This window comes from Branchiostoma lanceolatum, chromosome 8, assembly GCF_035083965.1.
Source record: "Branchiostoma lanceolatum isolate klBraLanc5 chromosome 8, klBraLanc5.hap2, whole genome shotgun sequence".
Classification (NCBI taxonomy): domain Eukaryota; kingdom Metazoa; phylum Chordata; class Leptocardii; order Amphioxiformes; family Branchiostomatidae; genus Branchiostoma; species Branchiostoma lanceolatum.
The window spans coordinates 7,019,656-7,045,971 of NC_089729.1; the positions used below are offsets into that span (position 1 = coordinate 7,019,656).

The following is a 26,316-nucleotide window of genomic DNA, read 5'->3' on the forward strand; positions in this document are numbered from 1 at the left end:
GTGCTACTTTGGACGGTAATAGTGTGACTGCAACTAGTTAGTGTATTATTTTGTATGTATGGGGCCTTGGAAATTAGCCCAGTCCCCGGGAGAGTCGGAAGGTAGAAAGTGTTTTCCCTTTGCCCTTCGCCGTAGAAAATTTATTTTGCCTGCGTGTTACTCCGCGATGTGACACCGCGCGGGGCTTGGCGGCTACCTGGAGCTCCAACCAAGGCGTCCGTGTGGATTTATCTGTCGGTCGATACTGGAGGACAGGCGTCTGGGACAAAAATCAAAGTAAGCGCTGCCTGTATGATCGTCATTCGCGACAGCTGCTGCCTTTTTGTATCTGCCGAGTGGGGAGGGGGGCAACGTGAAGTTTTGGTTCCCCGTGTTTCGTTTTACAGTTCCTTGTACGATTGCTTCTCTGTTAGAAAACTGATGTCTTAACAATGCTTTGAGTCAGTTCAGTCACACAACAGAGGATTGATACCTCATCTGGCGTGTTGGTCACATCTTCCGGTGTCCTCGAGACCGGACGTGGACGAAAAAGTTTTTGTTGACGTTTTTCTGCGAGAGTGGAATTGAAAGGGCACCGTTATACACGGAACGCCGGGCTACAGCTGGGACCCATCCCGCACATCTGGAACGTTTCGTAGCCTTTCTCCAACGTTGGAGCATCCAAGAGCGAAGGGAATTGGGTAAAGTTGGAACTAAGAGCAGCAACCATGGGAAAAGATCAGGAACTTTTGCAGGCCGCCAAAAACCAGGACGTGGTGACTATGCAGAGGCTGGTGGCCAAGGCGAGAGCAGCCAAACCCAGTAAGTACATCCCCACCCTTTCCCCTGAATCTTTATGAAAACTGTAAAACTTCACACGCCACGGCCTTCCCTGACACCCTGTTTATGGTGTAAAGTAATCGTTTTTCCACACAGGCTGGTGTAGTTTATATCTGGTGACCTGAGAATATTTCAGTAAGCCTGCTCCTCACGTAAACAATAGTTTACACTGGCACAGTTATGTCAGAAATCTACACGTGAGGAAAAGCACCTTTCCAATAGTACAATTTGGTTATAGAAAAGATTTTATCAACGTACTTAGATTTTTCACATGCCTAGTTTTCCAGATTCATAATCTTTTCAACCTTACTAAAAGAGGTTACAGAAATAAGCAGTACCGTTGATTTGTTTTTGACTTTTACAAATTCATGACACCTTTTGATATGCATATATTCATTTTAAAACATCAGCACACATCCACCATTGACTGACAACAGACATACAGTATGCTTCGCAAATGTCTGAAGTACACGCACCAGCAACCCATGGCAGACTTATCATTACCTTGCTGGAAATAGTTCACCATCATCTAATAGATCTATTCATAAACAGAGGACAATTGCCCATGATAATGACATGTATGCAGTCTATAGTATACACCCTTTTTTGAGGTGCACTGGTATTACTATTATTACCACACACTAGTAGTTTGTTTGATTTGGGTTCTGGGAACTGATTTTTTTGGCATGATCATCATTGACTGTGAGTCTGTGAGCGTGTTGTGCTTGTAGTACCGTAGTAGTAGATACTAGAGTTTCTGGCTGATAGCAGAAACTGTGTTCAGCTATGCGAAATAGCAGTTACTCAAGCAACTGGATATGCTTGTGTTCAGCCAGTTTACATTTTACCAAGCTTGCAGATTTCACAAATAAAAGAAAAAGAAGGAAAAAATGAACACTTTCCTCTCAATTCTAGTATTTCTAGGCCCCATTTGTGATTCTATGGGCGATAAGGTACAGTCAAGGAGGTTTAAATAGGAACATAGGTGCATCGTGCAAATGTCCCAGACGTACGGACTATCAGTAACGGCAGAATTGATTCAAAGCACCAATTGACAAACATTATGTACTTGTTTTGTCAATACAAGAGAAACAAATGAGTCTCAAATGGGAGATTTAAAATCAGGGATTTAGGGGAAAGCAGAATGGTGGATAGCCTGCAGCAGTCTTTCTGTCAAAGAGGAACATGATAAATAGGTGTGAAATGATTGGATTTTGCATTGCTATGGAGTAAGGACCCCTGGCCTGGGGCAGAGACAGGTAAACTGTAGAAAAGGCCCATTGTTATCCTCCCCAGGTACTATGAAGGGTGTAATACAATACTTCAATTTCACTAGGCTACATCATGTCAGGAATTCACACTTTATTATAATGTGATTGATTTGCTGGACAATTTCGTAAAGGTTGGAGGACTAGGGGTGCAGCATGAAATTAACTCAATTTCCTATGATGATATGCATGAGCATAGCAGAACAATATTCATGATTGGGTCTAGTGGCATATTGAAAACGTGGTGCTGCAACTAGGTCAATATTTAAAACTTCTGAAGGTTACCGGTAGTACTTTGCAATTTTGTGTAAAGACAGGAAGTTATGTCAAATGATTGAAGTATGCTGTTAGTTGTATTTATATATCTCTTGAGAAATGGGTCACTTCTGTGTCATTTATTATGACACATTTCCTCTTGTAGGGAATCAGCTTTAGCAGTCAATATAGATCTATTTTGTTTGCTGCTGACATAGAGTAAGAACTGTAAGATACAGTATTTACTTCAAGGTGAACATGCATGACTTGCTCATTGTCTTGTGGTAACAACCACTGGTAATGAGGACATTTGAATTTCTAGTACGCTTATCTAGAACTTGTATATGGAAATTATTTCTATTTGAACATTACTAAACATTGATTGGAAGGGATATTGGAGTGGTAACAATTCTCAAGTATGATGTTGTTTCTTTTTTCAGTGTTGTAATGTCAGGTGCTCAAATTGAGGTAAAATGTGACCCAGGTCGTTGACTTTTCAAATGTACTTATGTAGTAGTGCTCACCAGGCTGACCTGTACTGTCCACAGTCCAGAATGTCCCAGTGGGGATAAAGTCCCCAGATTGTTTACCTTTCCTTGGTCCAAATGGTGTGAATCCTTCAGGTCAGTCCAGACCAGCGCCAGGCTGACCAGCGCCTCCTGCATACAAACTTGTATGTATGTATGGTCCACCAATTAGAGGAAAGGGAAGGAAGAAAACACAGTGTGGTATGTTGGTGTATCTGAGAAACAAGTGCCATGAGAATGATGGCATACCTGCTTCAGGAACTTGGTATGTTGACACAATACCTGTGGAGAGAGACTGCAAGGACAGTGTTGTCTCCACAGTACTGTGGACAATCTGGACTTGATTTTAAGTTGGGTGTGGTAGAGTAGACAAGACCAAATGTCAGCACCAACTGTAGGAGGATGACTCAGACATGGTTGGGCTGGACCTGTGAGATCTAATCTGAGCCTGTTACTCACTCAGTCCTCATGTATTTGTGGTAGGGAAACAGAAGTTCAAGTATAATCAGATCGCTCAGAGGATTTTGGATAATGCTCTTTGAGTATTAAAAGCAGACAGGGAAGCCTGGATTATTTTGTGTCTTAGTTTCTTTGTGATCTGCTGTGGAATAAAAATTTCAGTGTATTAATCACTCACTATTCTCTCACTCACTATTCTCTCACTCACTTGAACTCGCTCACTCACTCACTCACTCACTCACTCACTCACTCACTCACTCACTCACTCACACTCACAGATCATTGAATTTCAACTGCATATGTATACAGGTATAGTTTTGAATACTCAATTTGCCTTTGGCTCTTTAGTACCTTGTAACATTTAGCACAGTCCAGTCCCCAGGGCTGCCTTATCTCTTCTCAGAGGAAGTTTTAGATTTGTTTAATCAGAAGCTGGCATCTTCCTGACCAAATGGAAGTTGACATGAATAGTTGGGGAAGACTTGTGACCAGTTTCTGACAGAATAAGGGCAGGGCCCACTGCATCAGTTGGCACACGTCATATCTTATTTATCAGCAACTTAATTAGAACAATAGATTTGTATCTTAAACCGACTTTAGCCTAGTTAAGGGCTATTTTTGATTGGTAGGCTAATGGGACATGGTTGGCAATGCCCTAATTATGCCAAGACAGTCCTTACTTTATTTTATCAACCAGTCCCAGATGTTATGAGCAAGGCTGCTCCCCTCCGTGCCAAGACTGTATTTTTGAAATCTAAATGTTGATATAAACAACACCCAAGCCAAGGTAACACTAACACAGTAACACTACTAACAGGTAAATTTTATGTGTACAGACTCTTAAGATACTGCGAATAAGACAATTATGTACAGTCAATACATATATTTGTAAAAAAATGAAAGGAAAGGGGAGGTTGTACCTGTACATGTACATGTACATTACACCCACTGGACCCAGATGTTTAGAAATTTTGTGAGGAAAATATGTGTTTTCATTGCCCCATCTCTTCTGTCACTTTGGGATAAAATTAAAAATGTTTGAATGACTATAGTTGCCATGATGCAAGTGTTGCAGTGCTAGCAAACTGGATGATGCTAAAGGCTTAATAATTTCCATCTGGGTGAAGTTCATGTGATATAGTTGACATGTTTTTACATGCCAGGTCCTGCCCTTTCCTATGGAAGAATGTGTGGGGGAGGGTCTTATCAATGAGGTGCAGATGTGGAGAAATGACAACTTGCATCTGTCTGCAAAATTCGTGACAAAACTACAGAAAAGGTGTTGATGCAGCAAGGACACTCTGTTAGTGAAAAGTAACACTTGACATTGTGCAACTAGATCGATGAAAACTGCAACATAAAACTCCAGAGGAATTTTTGATCTTATAGATCCATATAAAAACAGGCTAGATAAACATTGGAAATTCCAAACTAAGATTTGTATAGATGTTGCTGAGCAGAAGTTTGAAAAGTAAAGAATGCACAAGAATATGAATATCACTCTTAATATTATGGCCTGTTTATATATTTAAAGCTGACTTGCAGGGATTTAAGTCTGCCTGTCAGCAACAAACTCTGCATCTCTAAATGCACTTGAAATGCATGGTCACAGAAAATGTCTGTTTTTTTTGTGAAAAAAATGTTGTGTGCCGGCTTTACATAATGCATACTTTGGGTAAAGCCGGGACTTTACACGGATACAGTAGGTGAACGACTTCAAACGGTAAATCACACCTGGGAGGTGAGAAGAAAGGTGAGCTGCCAGGATGTGGAGCTCTTTGTAAATACGATAATGCTATGTTATGACATCAGCCATTGTGCACTGACTCTAAGGCAGCAAGCCCTAAACGTCACCCTCTAACCTATCGCACAGAGCCAGTGGCCAATGTTAAGCTTATAATGTCTCTTTACTGTGAGGTTCACCATAGCTGGCACCATGTTTTGAATGGAATGCCCCGTGCATACCACTGTGGTACTTATTCGGTAGCATTCTTGGTATGGTTGTGGTTGACTACGTTTGGCACCAAACTGTTTACTGGGTCAAGTTTGTGTGTACTCAAAATGAGTTTGGTTGTTGTGGTTCCTTTTCTTTCCTTTGCCTAGTAGCTGTATGATGGTAATCAGCTATACAACCTGCATCATTTGAGAATCCTTTGAAACGGTTTAAGCAAAGTGTATTTACATTATGGAATCGGACACTAGGATTGAGTTGTTTGAAAAAGACCAAGTGGGGATAGAGCACGATTTCATTTCAGAAATTTCCGGTCACTAAAACTAGAGAAAGATTTGTCACCTTAAAAGGAATGGAAGATGTGTGCATTTCTGTGAGAAGTGTTTGTTTTCCAGTTTCTTTTTTTGGCCACAAATCATTGCTGCTGATTTAGTCTACTGAATACAAATACCTGTACAACCTTTATCATGTGTTGAATTGACATTTTTTATGACATTACATTAGGGAAATACACTGGCATACCAATATATATTCCTGAATAATCATTCTGACCATTAAAAAAACACGGATTTCATTTGATATGAAGGCCAAATATTTACTGAAAGTAGGTTAAGACCATTTCTTTAAAAACAAATGTAACACTTTTAAAACAAATGTTACATTTGTCTTTAAAAACAAATGTAACACTTGGCAAGGACTGGCATGACCTCTGACCCCTCAATGACATGGAACGGATTTGATTATGATTTGACTTGTATTATGATTTGTATTATGATTTGTACTATGATTGTTATCATTTATTTACTATTGTTACCATTACCTTCATTGTTTTCATTATGATCTTTATTGTTATTATTTCTATATGTTGATATTTCTGTTTGTATTATCAGTTATTTTATGTATGGCAGGGCCCCTCTGAAAAGCAGTGGTAACCACTGAGCAGGGCCACCCTGGATAAATATGACAGAATAAAAAAAAAAAATTTATGATCATCAAATGCAATGATATCATAATGAGATATTGCCCGCAGGCCTTACCTTGGTGTGTGTCCCTGGATGTAGTTCTACTAGTTGTCTTGGCTCTGTAGAATAAGTGTCACTGTTAGCAATGTCTGAATGTGATTTTATAACAGCTGCCAAGATTACCTTCTCTTTAGGGTAAAACATAATCACCAATGCAGACATTTTGCAGGCTTTATTCTCTATTGGATATCTGTTCTTGCTAATGTACTCTCTGCAACTTCGCCAGTTCAGGGTCATTTGAGGGTCACTCCATATATCAGCACTCCAGTACCCAAATAACATTGCAATATGTGAGACAGTTATGGGCCTATAAATAACACCAACGTTGCCTAGGAAATGACCTCCCCCATATAACCACTCAATATATAATACTAATGTTGTAATGCATATCTATAAGGCAACAGGCCTTTGGGAACAGTGTGCTTGTCAGTAGCACTGAGAGATGACTGTGTCTTTGCTCAATGCTCATATATTTCGATAATCAGAGGTTATAGATTGCAACTTGCTATCTTTTTTACTCGCTCATCTTTCATCTATTTGCAAAGGGAGTGAATTGTAACTTATGAAGAGAAATAACCTTTGTCATGGAGAGATATAGTATGGAATCATGGATATAGAATTTTCTAGAGTTATATGATAAAGATATCGTACTGGAATCTGTAATTGATACCATGATAAGTATTGTGTTGAAATGTAAACCTCTAGTTGGCCATAGTTTAGGGTGTCGACACAGTGAAAATATCATACTACACAATGTGATGTCCTGTGAGAGGTTTTAGCCAGTATTAGAAAGTATGGCTGTAACTGACAGAGAAGAGAGCGGTTAGAACTGTCACAACATGTTTGGGGCCCCAGCTGCGGCAAGATTTGCTAAAGCGATGAAAGAACCAAGAAGAAGACACAGAAAAGATCAGAAGCTGATCTTCAAAAACAACGGATGAAACTGAAACTCTTCTTTCATGATTACATGGAACACAAGGTGTGAAGGACTACTATTACTAAAGACCTGGAATATATCATATTCCATTTGATATGCAAGGTCTGTAGTCTTGGCCTCTGGGTTCACATACATGCATGGTGCTATGGGATAGACATGCAGAATTTGTGACTTGTGTAATGCGAAAATGGTAAATGGAAACCTGTATTCACAAGTGTCAGTGTAGCTGTATGAATAATGATCCCCCATGCTGTGTGGCTAACAACCCATGAGGCTCCCACACCTGTGTGTAATGCATATTTTTGCATGCATGTTGGTAATAGCGCATCTAGATACGAACCCTTTGTTGTATTGTCAGATTTCAAGGACAAAAAAATTTGTCTTCAAGGAACACTACAAGGATGATTGAATCTTGAACTTCAACTTGAAGGCATTATGTTCTATCTCTCTGCTCATGGAGACGTTGATAAATGTAATGTTTTTGCTCAAAACCACATGCCGGAAAAGCCTTTCAGAGAAGATTAGGATATAGATATCATTTTAGAACCAAAGGGCCAAATATCATTGTGTCCTGTCTCCAGTCATCAGCCACTGAAGTGTCTACAAGTGTGCCACCAGACAGAAACCAGACAGATGGGTTATTAGAAACAGAAGCTCCTGACATTCTGTTGGGAAGAGATTGAACCAAATAGGAAGCTATGTCAAACCACTGTAGGAAGAGATGTTTCCTGTAGGAACTGTACATTAACAAAGTTGATTTTGAATGTCATATTTTTTCTCACAAAATGACTGTCAGTGTTGAATATGACATGAGAATTGTAACAGAAGGGAATTTATTGCACTAGTGGAGGCGGGATGGAAATAAAGAATTAGCATTTTGATACGAGACACTCGTCCATTGGGGTATTCCTCCTGTAAATTACTTAATTTGCCAGGGGGAAACGAATCAGGCTGTCATAAAATTGTTAGGCTTTAGGCATTTTATCATGCAAATGTTGTTAATGAAATGATGAAAACTGACGAATGAAGACTTTCATTTCAAATCTAGGATGTTTTTTGCTCCATGGAGAGTGAGTGAAACAATTTTTGGATGAAACTGGCACCATATGTCATTTTTGCTTCACAGGCCTAATAGCTTGACCACATGTGAATCAGAGCATTGCTGCACTGTCATACAAAAGTGATATCAATAGCCAGGTCTTGCAGGAGTAATTTGTGTGGTATCTGACACATGTAGTGTCTGTGCTGTCTGGGTGATCTCAGAGAGTCAGGCTGTCTAAACCTGACCTGTGGTTCACCTGACAGAAATGGGACACTGTGGCTAGGTCACACACTGCAAGCCATTTGTCAAAACTGCTCTGGTCCAGAGAAGCTGATAGGTCCGTCCTGCAGTCTTTTAAATGGAAAAGAAAGCCTTCAGTTGCTGTGAAAATGCTTTAATTTTGTATTAATACACATTTTTCCTGATTTGTATACCAATATGTCCAAATGTATACTGGTTAGCTTGACTTTGTTAATTTGAATGAAAGCCTCCAATTTTGTTTGAAACAGTTGCTAGATTTACACATGTACATGTACATGTCATAGTTGTTTTTTTTAAGCACCTACATGTACCAAATGGAGTGTTAACTTGTTCCAGTCTGGCATAGCCAAAGCCTTTTCGCCAGTGACCCATCCCAACCACAGCTTTAAGTTTCTTTTAATATAATGCCTTAGGACCAGATCAAAGTCAAATTTTCTTGTTGGTATTCCAACCTTTTCATTGTCAAGCACTTAGCGAACAAAGGCATAATCCCAACGGATGGGTCCTTAAAAGTGTGGGAGGTATCTGATTTCTGGGGTTCCCTTGTTGGTGTTGTGAGAAAGCTGAAGGGCCCTTTTCTGTGCAGGGCCGATTGGATCTCTTTCAACACTGCATCCTTATTAACAGGAAATCCTGGCTTGAAGTGGCAATCCTGGACCCTCAGGCTTCCTGCTTTGGTGACCTTGTACTTGTGTTATCCTCGCCAAGTTCACTGGAGAAAGGGCCGGTCTAATCATGGACTAATGAAAACCTTATAGAAATACACTTGTACCCTTTCATGTTGTCTCCTGTATCTACAGACTGAAATTCAATAAGTCTTTAAACAGTTGTTGCTTGTAGATTTATCTGCTTCATTTGGAGAACAAGATAAGAAATGATGTTTAAAATTAGTTCTAGTTTAAAAAGCTCCAAATGTGTCTAATTTTTCCATTTGAATGGCAATAGACTAACAGACCATCTATGATGGAATGAGAGATGTCTACTTATAATATGTTTTCTTGTAGATTTTCAGTCTCTGTTGGGCATATACTGATTTAAATAGGAGTTGCAGTCTTACAGCAGTACAGCAGTCTACTTGTAAAACTATTATTGCCTTCTTCATGAAAACATGAAGGCCACTCAATTAGCAAGATAATTAATCCTGCCGTGTTGACAGATCATTAGACACAGAAGTGTGAATTAGCCTGCCAAACACTTGTGTGGTTGACTGTTGACTGTTGTGGCTTCACACGTTGGTGTTGATGTGCAGGGGGCTGATTTGCCCATTTCCTATGGGTTAGAGAGTTCACACCAGCTCAGGTTATATGTAAAACATGTGCTTCCTTTCCAACTGATACAGAAACCATATTTTCATAGATTTCCTTGTCTGCAGTTTGTGATATGTGCTGCAAATGTCCTTATGTATTAGTTTAATGTTGTAGAATACTGCTGTTAGATAATATGACAAGAACTTGAAGAAGTATTGTCCTTTTTCTCAAATGCAGGTCGATGCTGTGCTTCAAAAAGTAGCACAAAGGTGTACATGGGAGGGAGTTAATTAATCCTATTGTCCTAATTACCCAGCAACGAAGTACATGTAAGATATGAGCATGAGAAGTAAAAGATGTGTGGTTCGCAGTTTGTATCATAACATGTGTCCTTAGACACATACATTGCACAAACTACCACAGCACTTGTACTGGCCAGTTTGAAAACACTAATCCCTGTTTGAAGTGTTGATATGTTAAGCCACTGTCCCACTTACACAACCTTTTTGTTCTGTAGATTTCATGGCTATTACAGGTCAATTGTTATCTCTTTAGCATGACAGGGAAAATCTTATCACTTCAGTAGGGACAATTTGAGGCTTAGAATGCAGAGTTGCTTTTGATCTATTTGTTATTATGTGTATGCAGATATTGTTAGGGGTTTCTCCGTTGTTATAAAAAAAACAGCTAGTACTGAGCTACCTTCTTTGAGTTGAAATGTGTTGTGACAAACACAATATGCATGCCCTATTCTATTTCAGGGTGAGCGCAAAGAATAAGTTTTCCATAAGTATGGAGTAACAGATCTACTGTTTTGTCTGTCTCCACTCAGGTGTGAAATGTGTGAAATCTGCAGTTTTTTTGTTATTTGCAGCAGAGTGCACACAGGTGTTGGTAATAGCTTATTTGTACTTCCTCACCTGGGGATGTACAGGTAACAATGATACAGCAGTTACTGCCACCTGAGATGCCTACAGCATTATGTAAACTACAACAAACATATTCCCCAATGGCCTGGCTTACAATGTTACAGTCCATGCCCTGTAGTCTTTGTGGTGACTTTAAGCACAAACAAATAAGTTGCAACATCAATGTGAGTGTAACCATTTTATCCCGTAATTCAATCTCAAGGGTTCAAAGCACTTGTCCCTCAGTGACGTCTGTAGCCTGCTTTGTCGGGCTTCTTCTTTAGACTTTTCACAACATACAAAGAACAGAAAACCTCAGTGCTTGAATAAGACTAAGAGAAGCAAAGGACAACAAGCAAACTGTGCCCAGTAGCAAGGTCGAACTGGCAAGAAGAAGTGGAAAATTCTGGTCACTATGAATTCAAAGACACTCATTTTACTGTACTGTACATTTTAACTTCTTACTGGATCATGGATGTACAATCAAGTCTGAAAGATTAATCCTTACTTCAGTAAACCTACATTGTCAATGTGGTATCTGTATTTTTGCCCTAGCATAGATGGTTATAGCAATATTTAACTTTAAACATTTTGTTAGCACTGCGCAGTGAGCATATGTAGTACTGATATTGTGTTTACTGATATTGTGTTTTTTTTAAATGTAAAGTGACCAGTAGTGTGGTGGTTTTTAATGGGGAGGGGGGCAGTTGTCCAGAGTGGAGTGTGCTCAGCTGGACATTCCTCCGGCCACCTCACATCGCCCGCCACATTCCTGCATCCCTTGACCCTTGCTGGAGCAGATGTGTACCAGTCACAACACCAAGGCTGTCAACCCCTAAAGAACAATGTGTAATTTGCTCAGAAATAAAATCAGAAAAGCTAAAAAGATAAATTGCAAATGTACTATTTTAGATATATTAAGTAGATGTTGCACTGTAAAGTAATGCAATAGATGCCAATTTTGGCTTACATGCATGTGTACATACATACACATTATTGCATACTTGTACATGTATGTTTGAGAGTATACTTTTTGCAAATGGTATATATGTTTGGAGATATCTACAAATGTTTAGATTGTTTTTAGTTGGATATGAGCCTCTGGTATGCAGGTGAAGGCCATGGTCAAGTTGCAGTTGTATGAAAACACATGATCAGAAGCAAAATTTATTCCCAAATGATATCAAAATTCAACTGCCAGGTTCCAGGTTCTTTGATAATGTGTAGCTGTATGCGAGCTTGATGCTGCTTCTGTAAGAGGTGCATGGTTGTTATGGTGTGATGTTGCTGAATTCCTGAGACACGTGACCTGCTAAATGGATGTAAACAACTGTCTGGTCTTACTGTGTTGGTCTATTTTGGTCCTTTTATCTACATGTTACCCTACTGTGCGTAGTACAGTAACTTCAAAAGCTGAGGAAAGCTGTATTTTTCCGGTGGGAGGTTAAAGGCCAAGAAAACTCTTGATTGTGACATGTATATTATTATTATAAAGGAATATTTTCCATGGTTCCATCTACAAAGGAATCTTACCAGTGGGAGGGTAGAGGGCTAAGAATTTTCCATCTTTCCTCTGAGGAATTTTTGGACCAGCCCTAATGATATATAGAGCAGGTGCAGTGTTCATGTGTTGTTGCTGTTGATATTGATAACATTTTATACACTTCACTCACTTCAATGACAATTTTCCCAAGTTGATAGATTGTACCAATGTGTTTTCTGTCATTCTACTTCTAGTGCATATTATGATTTTTCCTCAGACCTCCATCTTGTTATAGATGCAATTTACTTCCCTACTTCTACCTTTGTTTCACCGCAGCCTCGTCACCAACCACAGCAGGTTGTTCAATATTACATTGGACATAATCAATAGTGGCCGTCACCCATAACTTTGGTAATCACATGATCAAGACCTTGTTCTGTGCAATATCTTTTCTTCATCTGCTGCTATATTCCCCAAGGGACCTGTAACAGCCAGCAGGAATATTGTGCTAATGCCAAGAAGGGATGTTCAATACACAGTCGTATTGAACAACGGCTGGGCTTTTCCTATATACAATGGTGAAGCCAAATCAAATGTCAGAACAACTCGACCCTTTCTCTATTTTAGTTTGCTTGAAGTTTGTCACGGTAGATTGGTCAGCTGTATATGGGATGAAAAATGTTGTGTAAGTATAAGTGTTTGTCTGGCTTTTACATGCAGTAAAGCCATCTCCCTCAGCCAACATAGCAGACAATTTTCCTCTGGTAGTCAAGCAACAGGGTCAACAGGGCACTGCCTTCTGTCACCTTCATGACCTTCTCTGACTTCTAAAATATGGTCCAGCTTGATCAAAGTCCCCAGGAGTGGTATAACCATGCATTTTGTAGCATGTCCCTGGTAAGTAGTGTTCTTCCTGGAGAAAGGTTGGCATGGTGGAAATTTAACTGTGTCAGTGGGATGAAGAAGAGACAGATAAGGGGCGGTCTAAACTGGAAGAACATCCTAACTGACCGTAAACTCTGCTCTCATAACTGTGTCTGGACAGTCATTATCCGCTGCCACTATCACAATATTTTCTATTGTTGAGAACTTTGAATTGTTATCCAATACAACAAAGAACAGTTCACACCAAATGTTAGGTCTGAACAGCACAGATTAACTTTCACACCAGCGATATTGTCTACTTTCTACATTATTCTTCTGGTCTTTGACATTTCTGTGCATAAGAAAACAAAAAGTGTAATTCATCATCAACCACAATGGTTGAACGTTACACCAAAAAGTCTACAACCCATAAAAATGCAGATTTTGCCTCGGACATCTGCACCCTTCTGATAAAGTATGGCGTAAAGGTCTCTGGGGTGTTCCCAGAAATTGTCCTTGTGAAAAGTGCAAGGTAAATTGTGATCTATGACTCTCCAATTCCCATCTGCAATTCGGGACCTCTGCCAAGATATGTGGACATGGTAGCCTATAGGTTGTAGCTTATTAGCTGGCCCTCTTCAAATGCCCTTTTATTTATGCCAATGCCCTAGAATACACTCTGAATTGCTATACTGAATGTTGAAAGTCACAATATAACACTAGATGTTGCCTGAACTTGAAATGTCTACCCAGAATGCATCAGAAGGAAAACTTTAGATATGATTTTTCCTGCAATGTCTGTATTTATTTATTTATTCATTACAATAATTTCCTTCTTTAGATCTATCTCTGCAGCATTTCTTCAAGATTTTTTTTGTTGACACTTTTTATTGTTGTTGAAATTTCCATGTCAGGACAGTAATAAAGAGTCAGTCTTTTCAACTTCGTAATTTAAACCATAAATGTATTGGCTTGAGGTGAGCTTCTCTATAAGTGATGGAAAAGACTGCATTTATTGTATCACCTTAGGTGACAAGATTGAGAAATTAGACTCTAATAACTGGTTTTAGATATTCCCAGCCCTCCTATCATCCGTCGGCAAATTACAGCTTGTTAAGATGCACACAGGCTGCTACAGTGGGAAGTGTCTGAGAAAAGGATTAGAAAATAATTAAGGTTGCTGGTTATAATTGTATTGAACAGCTTTAAACTAGCCAGGTAATCAGCTTTGGTGGTAAATTATGTAGAGAGGTAATCACAGGTTTCCACCCCTATAAAACTGAATACCCTCCAGGTATGGTAATGTGTAGGTAGAGGTGACACTTGAAGGGATAATAATCACTCATAATAGCCTTCAGACGTTATGGACTATCATGAAATATTTATGGTTCATCTTCATAGTGAAATGAGTTTATCAATTTAACACTTGTACAGCATCACAGAGAAAGAGGATAGCGCTACATAGGCTTTATTTAAGTAGCTTGAGCATGTTTTTTTCCCTCTTTTGATATAGGAAAAAATAATGTTATTACAAAAACCAAATGCATCTTGTGTGTCAAACGTTTAATGGAATGCTGAGCACTGTGTACTGTAAAAAAACAAACTCTGACATCTCATGAGAGCGGTGTCAAGACACTAAAAGCTCATACTACCTCAGTGTAAAGTCCCTCTAGTAAAATCTTACACTGATATTTTACAAGGGATGACTTAACTGGATAATGGCATGGTAGTAAGAGCAATTTAAGATCCTCCTGGTGAACTGTCCATTAGCCATCAGCTCAGAGGACAACTTGAGAGTACAAGGTGCCATTAACCTACCTTTCAGTGGGTCCTTCTCTCCATGGGGACAGTTCTAAGTGGTTGAGAACTTGTGTTATGTCCATCTGTGAAGCAGTTGGGAATTAAAAGTTTCAGTTGTCATTTACTTGTCAAGGTCATGGGTTAAATGTTTGAAAACCTGTCCTTTTCGGAAGGACATTTCCAAGTAAGACTTCAAGAAAACAAATCACCATTTGTTGTTGTAGAAGCGACTGGGTAAAAAGATTTTTCCTTTATTTTTGATTTCTCGAGTTCTTTATTTTCTATAAAACAATTCTTGTTCTAACATTTCCCCTCATTCCTTCATCGTTGATTACAACCGTTACTTGTTGTACCAGCATGTCTGACCATGACTGCCATTCACATATCAGTCTGTACCTGTAGAACACAAAACAATAGACCAGGTGTGCTTTTATTTTCTTACCTGGCTGGAATCAGAAATCCCACAGTTCCATTGATAGTACAGTAGAATCCAGCTATTTGCATTACGGTCAATTGCATATTTCGGGGATTTGCATAAAATTCTGAAAACCCAAACCATTTCCTATTCACTCCATTATAAATGCAATGGCATAATTGCATTAGCCATTTTCGCATAATTCGGACATTTGCATCAAATACGTCCCCGGACATCGCATGCTGACTCGAAAATAAAGGCATCAAATTGTCATAATTTTCGAGATCGTCAAAGAATGGTCACAGAAAAATGCAGTTGCCATTGAAAATCGCGCGGAGTGCCGATATACGGGCGCTGCCGCCGCCTGATGTCGGCACCACAAAGAAACACGCGGTGATGTAAGGGAACAAAATTAACGAAGTTGTCTGTTTCTGGTCGACGTCACAAAGAAATGCGGTATCGATTGAAAATCACGTTGAGTGCCGATGTGCCGGCGGTTCGACCTTACGTCGGCCCCACAAAGGGACGCACGGCGGCCCGTGATTGTCGGACGCAGTGCTTTAATGTCTTTTGTTCGTTAACGTCTATGCCGACTCCTTATTGTTAGACAACATGCTGTACTGAATAAAAACGGGTCTCTGGATGTCTTCTGTCTCAGTTCTTTGAGTTCATTTACGAGTGCGCCACGTCCGTTATCACGATGCCAATCAACACGCCGGAGAAGAAGAGAAATGACTTAACCTTGGGGGACAAGGTAAAGGTCATCCAGATGCTGAATGGTGTGCCCAAGATGTCGCAAGCGGAAGTTGCCAAGAAGTTTGGCTGCTCCCAGTCGCAGGTTTCCCGGGCCTACAAGAACAAGGCAACGATCATGCAGCAGTGGGAGGCGAATCTCAACCCCAACCGCAAGAGAAAGAGAGAAGGGAAAGACGGCGCAGTCGAGGATGCACTCCACCGCTGGTTCGTCAACGCAAGGGCGATGGGAGCGCCTGTGTCAGGCCCGATCCTACTGGAAAAGGCCAAAGACCTCGCAGAGAGCCTCGGCGATTCGGACTTTAAGCCGACAGAAGGGTGGCTGAGTCGATGGAAGGACAGGCATAACATCGTCTTCAAAAGAGCACACGGGGAGAAGCGGGACGCTGATGTGAGCTCTGCAGAGGACTGGACAAGGGACGTGCTGCCGGGCATCCTGCGAGAGTACGACCCCGAGCTGATCTACAACTGCGACGAGACAGGTCTGTTCTACCGTGCACTACCCAACGGCACCCTGGCAGCGAAAGGAGAAAATGTTGCAGGTGGTAAGAAGGCTATGGACAGGATAAGCATCCTGTTCACATGCAACATGACGGGGACCGATAAACTCACTCCTCTTGTCATCGGACACAGCAAGAACCCGCGGTGTTTCAGGTGTAACCACGTCCCGCTTCCCTGGTACGCCAACAAGAGAGCATGGATGACCGGAGAGATCTTCACTGAATGGGTGAAGAAGGTTGATCGCGACATGGGGCGGCGACAGAAGAAGATTCTTCTTGTCTTGGACAACTGCACCGCCCACCCAAAAGACGTTCAACTGGAGAACATTCGAGTCCTCTATCTCCCCTCCAACACCACCTCTATCATCCAACCCCTTGACCAGGGAATATGACCCTGTTTCAAGGCACACTACCGTAAGAAGATGCTGAGAAGAGTGCTGCAGATCATCGATAACGATGCCAACGACAACTTGTCCGCCCCCCAGTTGGCCAAGAAGACCACCGTGCTCGACGCCATTTACATGGCCAGGGATGCGTGGCAAGATGTCAGCCCCGTCACAATCAAGAACTGCTTCAGGAAGTGTGGGTTCAGCGTATCCTCGGGAGGCGTCACTGCGGAGATGGAAGCCGACACCCCAGTCCCGCCTCCCGAGGGTATCGCGGCCGAAGCCTTCGAAGAATTCGTTGACATCGATGCCGGACTGGAAACCACCGGCGATGCATCAGACCGCGAGATCTGCGATGAGGTCATGGAGACAAGAGGCATCGCCCCAGCCACCGAGACGAGCGACTTCGACGATGACTCTGAGAACGACCGCCCTGCGCCAACCTCAGTCGAGATCCAGAATGCCTTCGACACCATTCGCTCCTGGATGCAACTCAGCGATCACCGATGTTACAGCCAGCTCACACACATCGAGGGAGAGGTGCAGCGCGACCTTCTCGTTGCCAGAAAGCAGAAAACTATTCACCACTTCTTCAAACCAACTGGCAAGTGAGTGAAATTGGACTGGTTATCATGCTACGCATTATTCACATTGGAGAGTTGAACTGCTAGAAAGGAAAAAACACAGTCAAATTTGCCGCTCAATATCGTAATGGTTGACGGGATAGCTTGGGCGCCATTTTGTTCTTTGTTTGCGATCACATGTTGTAAATTTACGTTTTCACGAACCGAATTTCCTGTAAATATGCGGACATCTTCAACTCTAAAATAGCGATGAAGACGGTAAAATGTATACGAATTCAATGTGTTAGGTTATTTTGCTCCGCTCATTATGTTTTTTTGTAGATATGGCCGGTAGAGAAGCGATATTTTTGTAAAAGTCATAGCGACGCCATGATTTTGTTTGTTGTGATCGGACACGTAACGGAAGAATAGAATTGCCAATTTTCCGCAAAGTTTGCCGTACCTCGCACTCAAATTCTGTAAATAATCCGATGATATGCGTATGATTTCAATATTGTGTAATGTGTATAACCTTGGGGTAACTCTATTCTAAATGTCAATGCGAAGCATGTCGAAAGTTTTTTGTAGACGACTTCAACACAGACAATGGTTCATTTAGAAAAAAATGTTTATTTCTTCTCGCTGTAACCACGGACTCCACCTGGAAAAGATAAAAAAGACATGTTATTGTTGTACATATGATACATGTATGTTCAAAATGTAGTTGGAAATAAAAGTGAGTGCATTTGACCCAGCGTGTTTGTTTTTGAATGGCTCCCTGTACATTCCTACTTGACAGCCCCCCCCCCCCCTAGTGCCGCTCGTTTTGGTCCCCTAGGGTTAATCGACTACTCCGCGTATATGCATAAAATCGGCTGACAAATCAATTATGCAAATAAGCGGATTCTACTGTATTATGTTCAGACATCAAAGGATGTGGGACAGACAGGAGAAAGGGAAACCCAGCAGGTAGATTTATATCACTGTCTGATCAAAGGCAGCCATCAGTGTTTTCTGTCAAAACAACTTACATTAATAGGTTCATTTGGAGGGAATGTATTTTCCAACTCCAACCCATGTTTGTCATGCAAGCACATGTTTTCATAACGTGCTATGTAATACATTAATTTTTTTCTACCAGTATTACTTGTCCCTTACTTCATATGTGATGTTTTGGATTCAAGTCATAGCCAGTATTCAGAATGGTAAATTGCCCAGTGTCGAGAAGACACCATCATATTTCTGTGGCAGGACCACAGGAAACAAGAGATGCATGTTGTTTTTGTCTCCCTGTACAAATACTGGTCCCAGCATTATTCTGATGTGTGGAAGTCATCTCTCGCCAGGGAGAGGCTGGGACAATAATGTGTTTTTCCAGTGGTATCAGTTTTCCAGTAAATGAATGATAAAGTCAAGTGGCCATTGGCATACACAGACATACATATGTATCTGATACATGTAGTTGCCTGGGCATGTATCTGGGATCAAGTATTGACTTGACTTGTACATTTAACATTGATTTCTTTCAGTCCAAGGTGTTAAGATCAATTTTGTATCCTTCTTGCTCAGGCATCAGTTGTAACTGTAAAAGTGGGTGGTTGACCATTCAGATGGTTGACTAGTTCATCCTTGCTCATGCTATAAATGGCTCGTATTTTTCTTGCCGCCAAATAATGATAGGCCTTCCTTACAAAATGGGCGAAATTACAAGCTAAACACTTTCCAAGTGGTCGTTTGGAAATGTCACACAGGGTAATGATAGGGTGCTGCTCTGTTCAAAGCATGCCCTATGAAATGAGCGAGATACTTCGGTGGCTGTGATGCAGGGCTTCCAGTCAAGAGGAACGATAAAAGGGAACGTGGAACGTAAACAGAAACATGGATCAGAAGTGAACAAGTCTTTAGTCTATAGTAGCAGGTAAATCATAGTGCTTAAAACTGATGACTTTTTTTAAAATCTCATTTTGTGCTAGGCAACATACTCAAAGCTGTCCCAAAAAGAATATTCAGGACATTTTAGAAAACAATCTAAGATAAGAGAAGAATCAAATACATCGGGAGATGGCAGGTAAAAGTCTGGTACTTATACCGTAGTTATACTTTTTGAATACTGTGTAACATCCAATCAGTACCCTTGAATTGTATTGCTGTAAAATGAAATCAAATTCTTCACACGCAAGATGAGATTTAACAGAATAAGTGTCATACTACTTATGTCTCTGGTAATAGTATCTATGAAGGTCATATATAATATTGCGCTATAATTCCAAGGTCAAGCCTACCATTAGTGTGGCAATCAGCTTCCAGCATCGCTGTAATAGGCTTTATACTGCTTCGGGATCATCCGATGGAGGGCATATTGCTTTTAGGGTAACTGACAGGATTTTCTCGGCCAATTGGGTAGAAAATGATTACACTGCATTTGTGTGCTTTGTACAGCTTGGTTCTTTTGAAACAAATTCTAACTATGAGCAAGGAGGTTTAAAAGCTATGAGGTACAGCAAAAAGAAAGAAGACCCTTCCTGATTGACCTGGCAGCCCAGTTTTGGTTTCCAATGTCTCCAAAAATGTTCAGGATATTTTACAGGATTATCTAATACTCACTGAATGTTTGGATAACAGGGAAGGTTCAGTTCTGTTTCTTTTTTTGCATGGTTGCAGTTTTACACAACTGTGTCATTACCTATTGATATTATAATTACATGACATACTGTCTAATTGTGTATTAGGTGGCATTCCTGTTGTTTATCGTGGTGTGAAATTGGACCACATCTTGGCACCCTTTCCCATACATAAACACACATTTACATTTAAATATACCTATTACACTGTCAGGCTGCCAATTATGCAGTTGGGTGATGAAGCCATTGGGTAATGGGTAGACATACAACAGGAAAAATCTAATATTAAGGCCAATGAAAAATATACCTGTTTCGAAAAGTGGCAATTATTTTATGTATTATTTGTATCATAGAATGAAAACATTGATTGGTACAATGGTACATATGGTATATTGGTACATAATATGGTATATAATGGTACATACATTATCTACCGGTATACAGAAACACATATTATATGGACCTATGTTCCTATCTTGAAGGTAGCCAGAGACATCCCATTATTTACTGGATGACATTGACCTTGTTTGTTGACCTTTGTGCTCTCTCGGTCACCCATAATAGAAGTTCTTATTCAAGGTCTGACCTAGGGAGGCCTCTATGAATACTATTATAGGCTAGCTGTCACCAGTGGTGGACTGCTATGAAATAGGCTTATGAAATAGCTTTATAACTCATGATATATTTGCACTGTTAGACATGGATGATTACTTTGGAGTAGCTATACATTTGACTACATATTAGCACATGATGTACAGTATCTACTATCAGTCATGAAGGCATATAACACCAATCACTATCATACAAACTCTTACATTTTTCTACTGGAGTCAATAGACGATCCAATTGACCATTGTGTTTATGTTCGATTTGTTCGACAGTTTGAAATCTTGCTAGCTGAAAATGACTTTGAGATATGGTATGCTGCTGATACTGTGTAAAGTCCCTCTATAAACTGTATATCCTGGTATGTGTCTCTGTATTTGTCTGTATGTCTGCAAATCTGTATGATAATTTCTTGACCGTTTTCTATACATAGAGTATTTGCCAGAATAAACTCTGTAGAATGGAGAGAGAGAGGCAGACAGAGAAAGAGAGAGAGATCTTCCAATATTGTGCACCCATCGATAAAGCATATAGCAGCTAGACATAACTACTGCAGGGGAGCAATGGCTTATCACCAGTAAAGCTCTCAGTAGTGCAATTCATGAAAATTTAAAGATGGCAGACCCTCACTTGTCTAAGCAGGGATGTAAAAGTCGTAAATGCCTGCACCGATGAAGTAATATGTCAGGGTGTGAGATCAAGGCGGCCAATTAGACGATGGCCTCTGGATTTTGGAGGAGGGGAGACAATCATGGTGCCTGGGCACGAGAGCGTTTTATGGTTATGAATTGGTTCAATCTTTTCCTGTCACTAGAGATGGTGGAAATATTGATCATGATATGGTAACAAATGGGGTGAAATAGCTACGTGTAGGAAAGAATATATGAAGTGTGTCTGTCTGGGTGTGAATGTCTGGAAAATGTGACAGAAAACTCTGCCATCATAATCAATATTTGATATTTATATCATACATGTACAGGATTGGACATCAGAAAATATAGAAATGAGTCATGTCAGGCAAAGATATTCCCAAAACATTGGAATTTTGGATGGTTGATGTAGACTTTATGCATTACCAGAAAGGATACTCAGTTGGAATCCCCACGCAACCGCCTGTACATGTGTAAGAAGTACATTCCTCAGCAGGCCACTGAAGTGTATTGATTTGTCTGATTAGCAGGGTCAGAGAGCCCAGGTAAGGCCCTGTATGGTCCAGGTAGTAACCAGGTCAGCAGCTGGGACTGACTGGGCTGACCCTGTGAGGTTGTGGGCTGGACCAGGCTGCCCCCCTCCCCCGTTTATTAATTCATTCATAGGAATCTGTCAATTCATTAGTTTGGAAAGGAGTCTCTTAGAGCAGGTCCTTGCATACCTACTTGAAGTAAAGGGCTGGCTGTAAGATTCCAAGTTACATAGCAAGTCACCTATACCACTCTAGAAACTATATGAGACAAAATCAATGAGGTCATATCCTCAAGCCTATCCTTAAATGGGGTATAGTGTATACCAATGGTATAAACATGTATTGTTATTACCGGGGGTAAGATTGATCACCATAAAAAATCCACTGAAAAGGTCAACTGATACCTGTGTTTACCTCTGAAACAATGGAGTTGTAAGTGGAATGTACACAACACCTGTTTGTTGATCACTCAAGGACAGGGTTACATACTCCACATAGCCTTGATCTAGATGATAAGTAAAGTGTTATGCAAACATAATCTATATTATAGGTGAAAAACAGGTGAACTGCAGTGATAGATAGAGTCACCTGTGTCCCCATTGGGTAATTGATCGCAGCAATTAGCCGCTGGTCCCTGGGGTAGCAAGTCTATTGATTACTGTCATGAAGTGTTACTGGTTGAAAAGAAGCAATGACATGTGGTTTTGACAAGTGACCTTGCTAAGGTCTTACAGTCCTACAGTCCTGCAGGCTATAGCTACAAGCAATGGACGGTTGCATTTCAAACTGATAAAGGAGCATGACCATGCCATTTGTAATGACCTAACTTTCCTATGGATGAACTTGATTTTTGTCATAGGCTGAACATTGATTGACCCTAGAAGTGTCAAGTAGATTTGCATGTGAACTTGAACTTGAACTTGAAGCCAGTCGACAAGACTGTATATTAGTCTGGTCGATCTAAGTGGATCAGGATTTAAGCCGGAGGACAACAAGAAAGACGAAAGAAGTTACCAAGGTATATTAAGGATCTGGGAAAAAAAGGTAGAAATCATCATGAAATGTGAATTAAGATTGAATAGACTGCACAGGGTGGATAACATTGAAAATAACTAAATGTAGAAGATTAAAAAATTGTAGAGCAGTGGTAATGGATTTTGATATTTTCTTAAATGAAATAAATGATGGCCCACACATGATTAGTCATATCAATGATTTATGGAAAACAGACAGAATTGAACACATGATGGATACACAAGTCAAACGACCAGCTTGTTTTTCGCTTCTTGCGTAAATTTGTGGACATGAAAAATTAATCTTTCTGCTGAAGTCAGCTAAAACTTAAAAAGTAAGAAAAAGCGGGACAGTTGGGAAGGTAAATGAAAACTACATGTGCCATGAAGTCTGCATTGTTAGTGATGTACAGGTGGTTTGGAAGGAGATTTAGAAGATGTCATCTTTCTTTGTTATCAATATTGTATAGTACCAGTCCCAAGAATCAATTCCCTTGATGTAGCAAGAATTGGAAACTTTCCTTGCTTCCATTTGTTTTGTTTCCATGTGTCATTCTGTGGAGTGGATGAGATGCAAGGGGTACTTAAATTTCAGCAGAGCATGACTGTTGTCAGCTTGAAACATTAGTGTAGACAGTCTAGATGACATTGATTGACATACTGGTTTCCACACTGTGACAGGTGATCACTTACAGGAGCCCAACTTGTCTGGAGAATCACATTATGAAGCTACCTGGCAGAGGGGTACATTTTCAGGCAAACTTGAATGAATGTCGGGCAATTGTCACACTTGGCAGCTTTGCTGATGATGTTTTCTTACTGTTTTTCAGAACTACTGGGATCTTCCAAGAGGATAAATCTGAACTTCCAAGACCAGGATGGGTAAGAGAACTCTTGCACCTGCAAGGTTTCATTATACTTCAATACTGACACTGATAATCAATGGTACAGATTATAAAAGAAACGTAAGCTTCTCAGCGAAGGTAATAAGTATTCCAGATCTCTGCACCAACTAACCAAGCCAAACACTGAAACAGTGAAACCTGAAAAAAATCCCATCTATTCCGTTGTTCCCACCAAGTGATAGCAGGTGTTTCAAATCTTTCTGCATCAACCAACTGATAATTGCCAACCCCAACCAGAACAACACTTGTCAAATTAGATTTCACACTCTCTGCCACTGTACCATTCATGCAGAGTCCATGGACCTTTCTGGAACATTTGTCCTGTGTTTAAGCCTGTATTACATGCCCTCCACTAGGGTAGAGCTATAAATTTTGTATTGTTTTGCTGCCATGGAGGCTGAATTACAGGAGTAGGAGGCAATATGGTCGTTAATTTACATGACTGTTCCTGCCACTGACAGGAGATTGTTCCAAGAGCAGGTAGATTTGATATCAAGGATCAAATTAACTGTAGAACCTGCTGCAATTTTGGCTGACTCTGCTGAAATTTATCATTTATTTGGTCTCTTTGTAAGGACGGTTTTGAAGTAAATTACGGAATAGATCATGAAATGTGATTTAAGATTGAATAGACTGCACAGGGTGGATAACATTGAAAATAACTAAATGTAGAAGATTAAAAAAATTGAAGAGCAATGGTAATGGATTTTGATATTTTCTTACAGAATTTTTCATACTGTACAACTACTTTCTTGATGAAGTTGGTAACAGATCTTGAGAAGGGTTCCTTCTCCTGGAACAGGGCCCCCTACTTGACAACAGGGGAAACCACAGATAGACAGTCTTTGTCAGGTACAAAATTGATTCTCTCCACCAGACCAGAAAGCAGACAGTCTGGTCCCACCCTGTCAGTGGTAGGTCTAAGGAAGTTGGAAGCAGAAGTGAAACACCTTTGACCACAAGAAGTGAAGTATCCTGGGTATAGATGTTGATAATTGAAACTGTAGGTAGCTGTTGTTTTTAAGGGGGAAAGGAATGTTCTCCTGTGGTCAGCTAGGAAAACAAGAGGAAATGTTTTTGTTTCATGGTTGTACTTGTAGCATCTGAATTTTAAGCTGCAGTTTCAAAGGGAGTTGCTAGGAGGCTGGAAATCTACTTAGGCCCAGGCTTGTATGCATCTACAAACAACAGATTATGAAACACCATTCTTTTAATCTCTAGAGCTGTCCTGGTCACAAACAAAGAAGAACAAACACTGCTGCAGACGTTGGCAGGGGTTGAACATTTTCTAGGAATCAGAGTTTAAACAGCTGCCTCATACTGAAGAGGAAGACAAGTGTGAAAGCTAGTGGAAGTGGACATTCCTGCCCTACTTTGACAAAAGTGAAAGTGCCCTACCATAGAACAGATGGGAGGGGGTACCCCAGGGAGAGGAATGGGGCCATGAGTGAGTGTGCCTGCCCTCCCCTTTATCCCTGCCCTTTCATGTCTGTTGGTCCAGAAAATCTCCCATTGACAGGGTACAGCTGACCAGCACATGCCGAATTAAAATTTAAAGCACCACCATACCTCACATGGATTCCTGAGCCCTGGTTATTTGCTTACAGCGATATAAAAGTACTGTACATAGCACCAGCATCCTACATTCATGTCAGTGATTGGAGTGTTCTTTTGCTTTGATGTTCATCTACTGTGTTGACAGCCACATCTACTGTAGTGCACAGTTGATACCACCCATTCAAACACATAAAAGTTGAATGAAAAGCGTTTGAACTGATTTAACTGCATATCTAAGTTGGATTGTCAGTTGTTTGGTTGATTAGTGTTCCTATTTTTATGTATGGAAACATGACCAGTAAGTCAAGGTGAAATGTTAATGAGTACAAACAACCTAGTTTGAGTCTAATTATATTCCCCTTCCAGTGGGAAGGGGGATATATTGTTTTTGCTTGCCTGTTCTTCTTCTTCTTCTTCTTCTTCTTCTTCTTCTTTCTTCTTCTTCTTCTGCCAAAAACCAAGTAGATGCGCGGTGGTAGCTCTACTAATGGTATTGCAGAAAGTTATATGTACCTTATGTTACAATGTACGGATGTTATATTAGAGATGTAGGTACCTGTAGGAAAGGTGAATACACCTGACAATAAATTATGCTAATGAGTACCTTATTTGCATAATCTATGCATAAACTTGTATTTCCCTTACCATAAAAGCTGTGGATGTCATCTTTGAAATGTAGGTACCTTTAGGAAAGGTGAATGCACCTGGACATAAATTATGGTAATGAGGACCTCATTTGCATAATTTATGCAGAAACGTGTACTTACGTTACCGTAAAAGCTGCAGATGTCATATTTGAGATGTAGGTACCTTCAGGAAAGGTGAACACACCTGGCCATGAATTATGCTAATGAGGACCTCATTTGCATAATTTATGCATAAACTTATATTTCCCTTACCGTAAAAGCTGCGGATGTCATCTTTAAGATGTAGGTACCTTTAGGAAAGGTGAATGCACCTGGACATAGATT

General features: G+C 40.4%; 2 protein-coding genes across 8 annotated transcripts in view; both read left to right on the forward strand.

Moving 5' to 3' along the window:
• The first annotated feature begins 65 nt into the window (after positions 1 to 65).
• LOC136440869 (caskin-2-like) overlaps positions 66 to 26,316 on the forward strand; it is a 74,906-nt gene continuing 48,655 nt past the window's right edge. For 5 of the 7 annotated variants that reach the window (XM_066437014.1, XM_066437018.1, XM_066437015.1 and 2 more), the window contains exons 1-2: positions 66 to 801; positions 23,714 to 23,765. In XM_066437014.1, coding sequence (XP_066293111.1) covers positions 708 to 801; positions 23,714 to 23,765 — 146 coding nt within the window. In that variant the 5' untranslated portion in view covers positions 66 to 707. The remainder of the gene's footprint in view (positions 802 to 23,713; positions 23,766 to 26,316) is intronic. The other 2 variants (XM_066437020.1, XM_066437019.1) reach the window with 1 other exon arrangement.
• Positions 15,349 to 18,210, forward strand: LOC136440888 (tigger transposable element-derived protein 6-like). The gene has a single exon (XM_066437043.1). It carries the CDS (start codon positions 15,959 to 15,961, stop codon positions 16,901 to 16,903), a length of 945 nt encoding a protein of 314 aa, XP_066293140.1. The 5' UTR covers positions 15,349 to 15,958; the 3' UTR covers positions 16,904 to 18,210.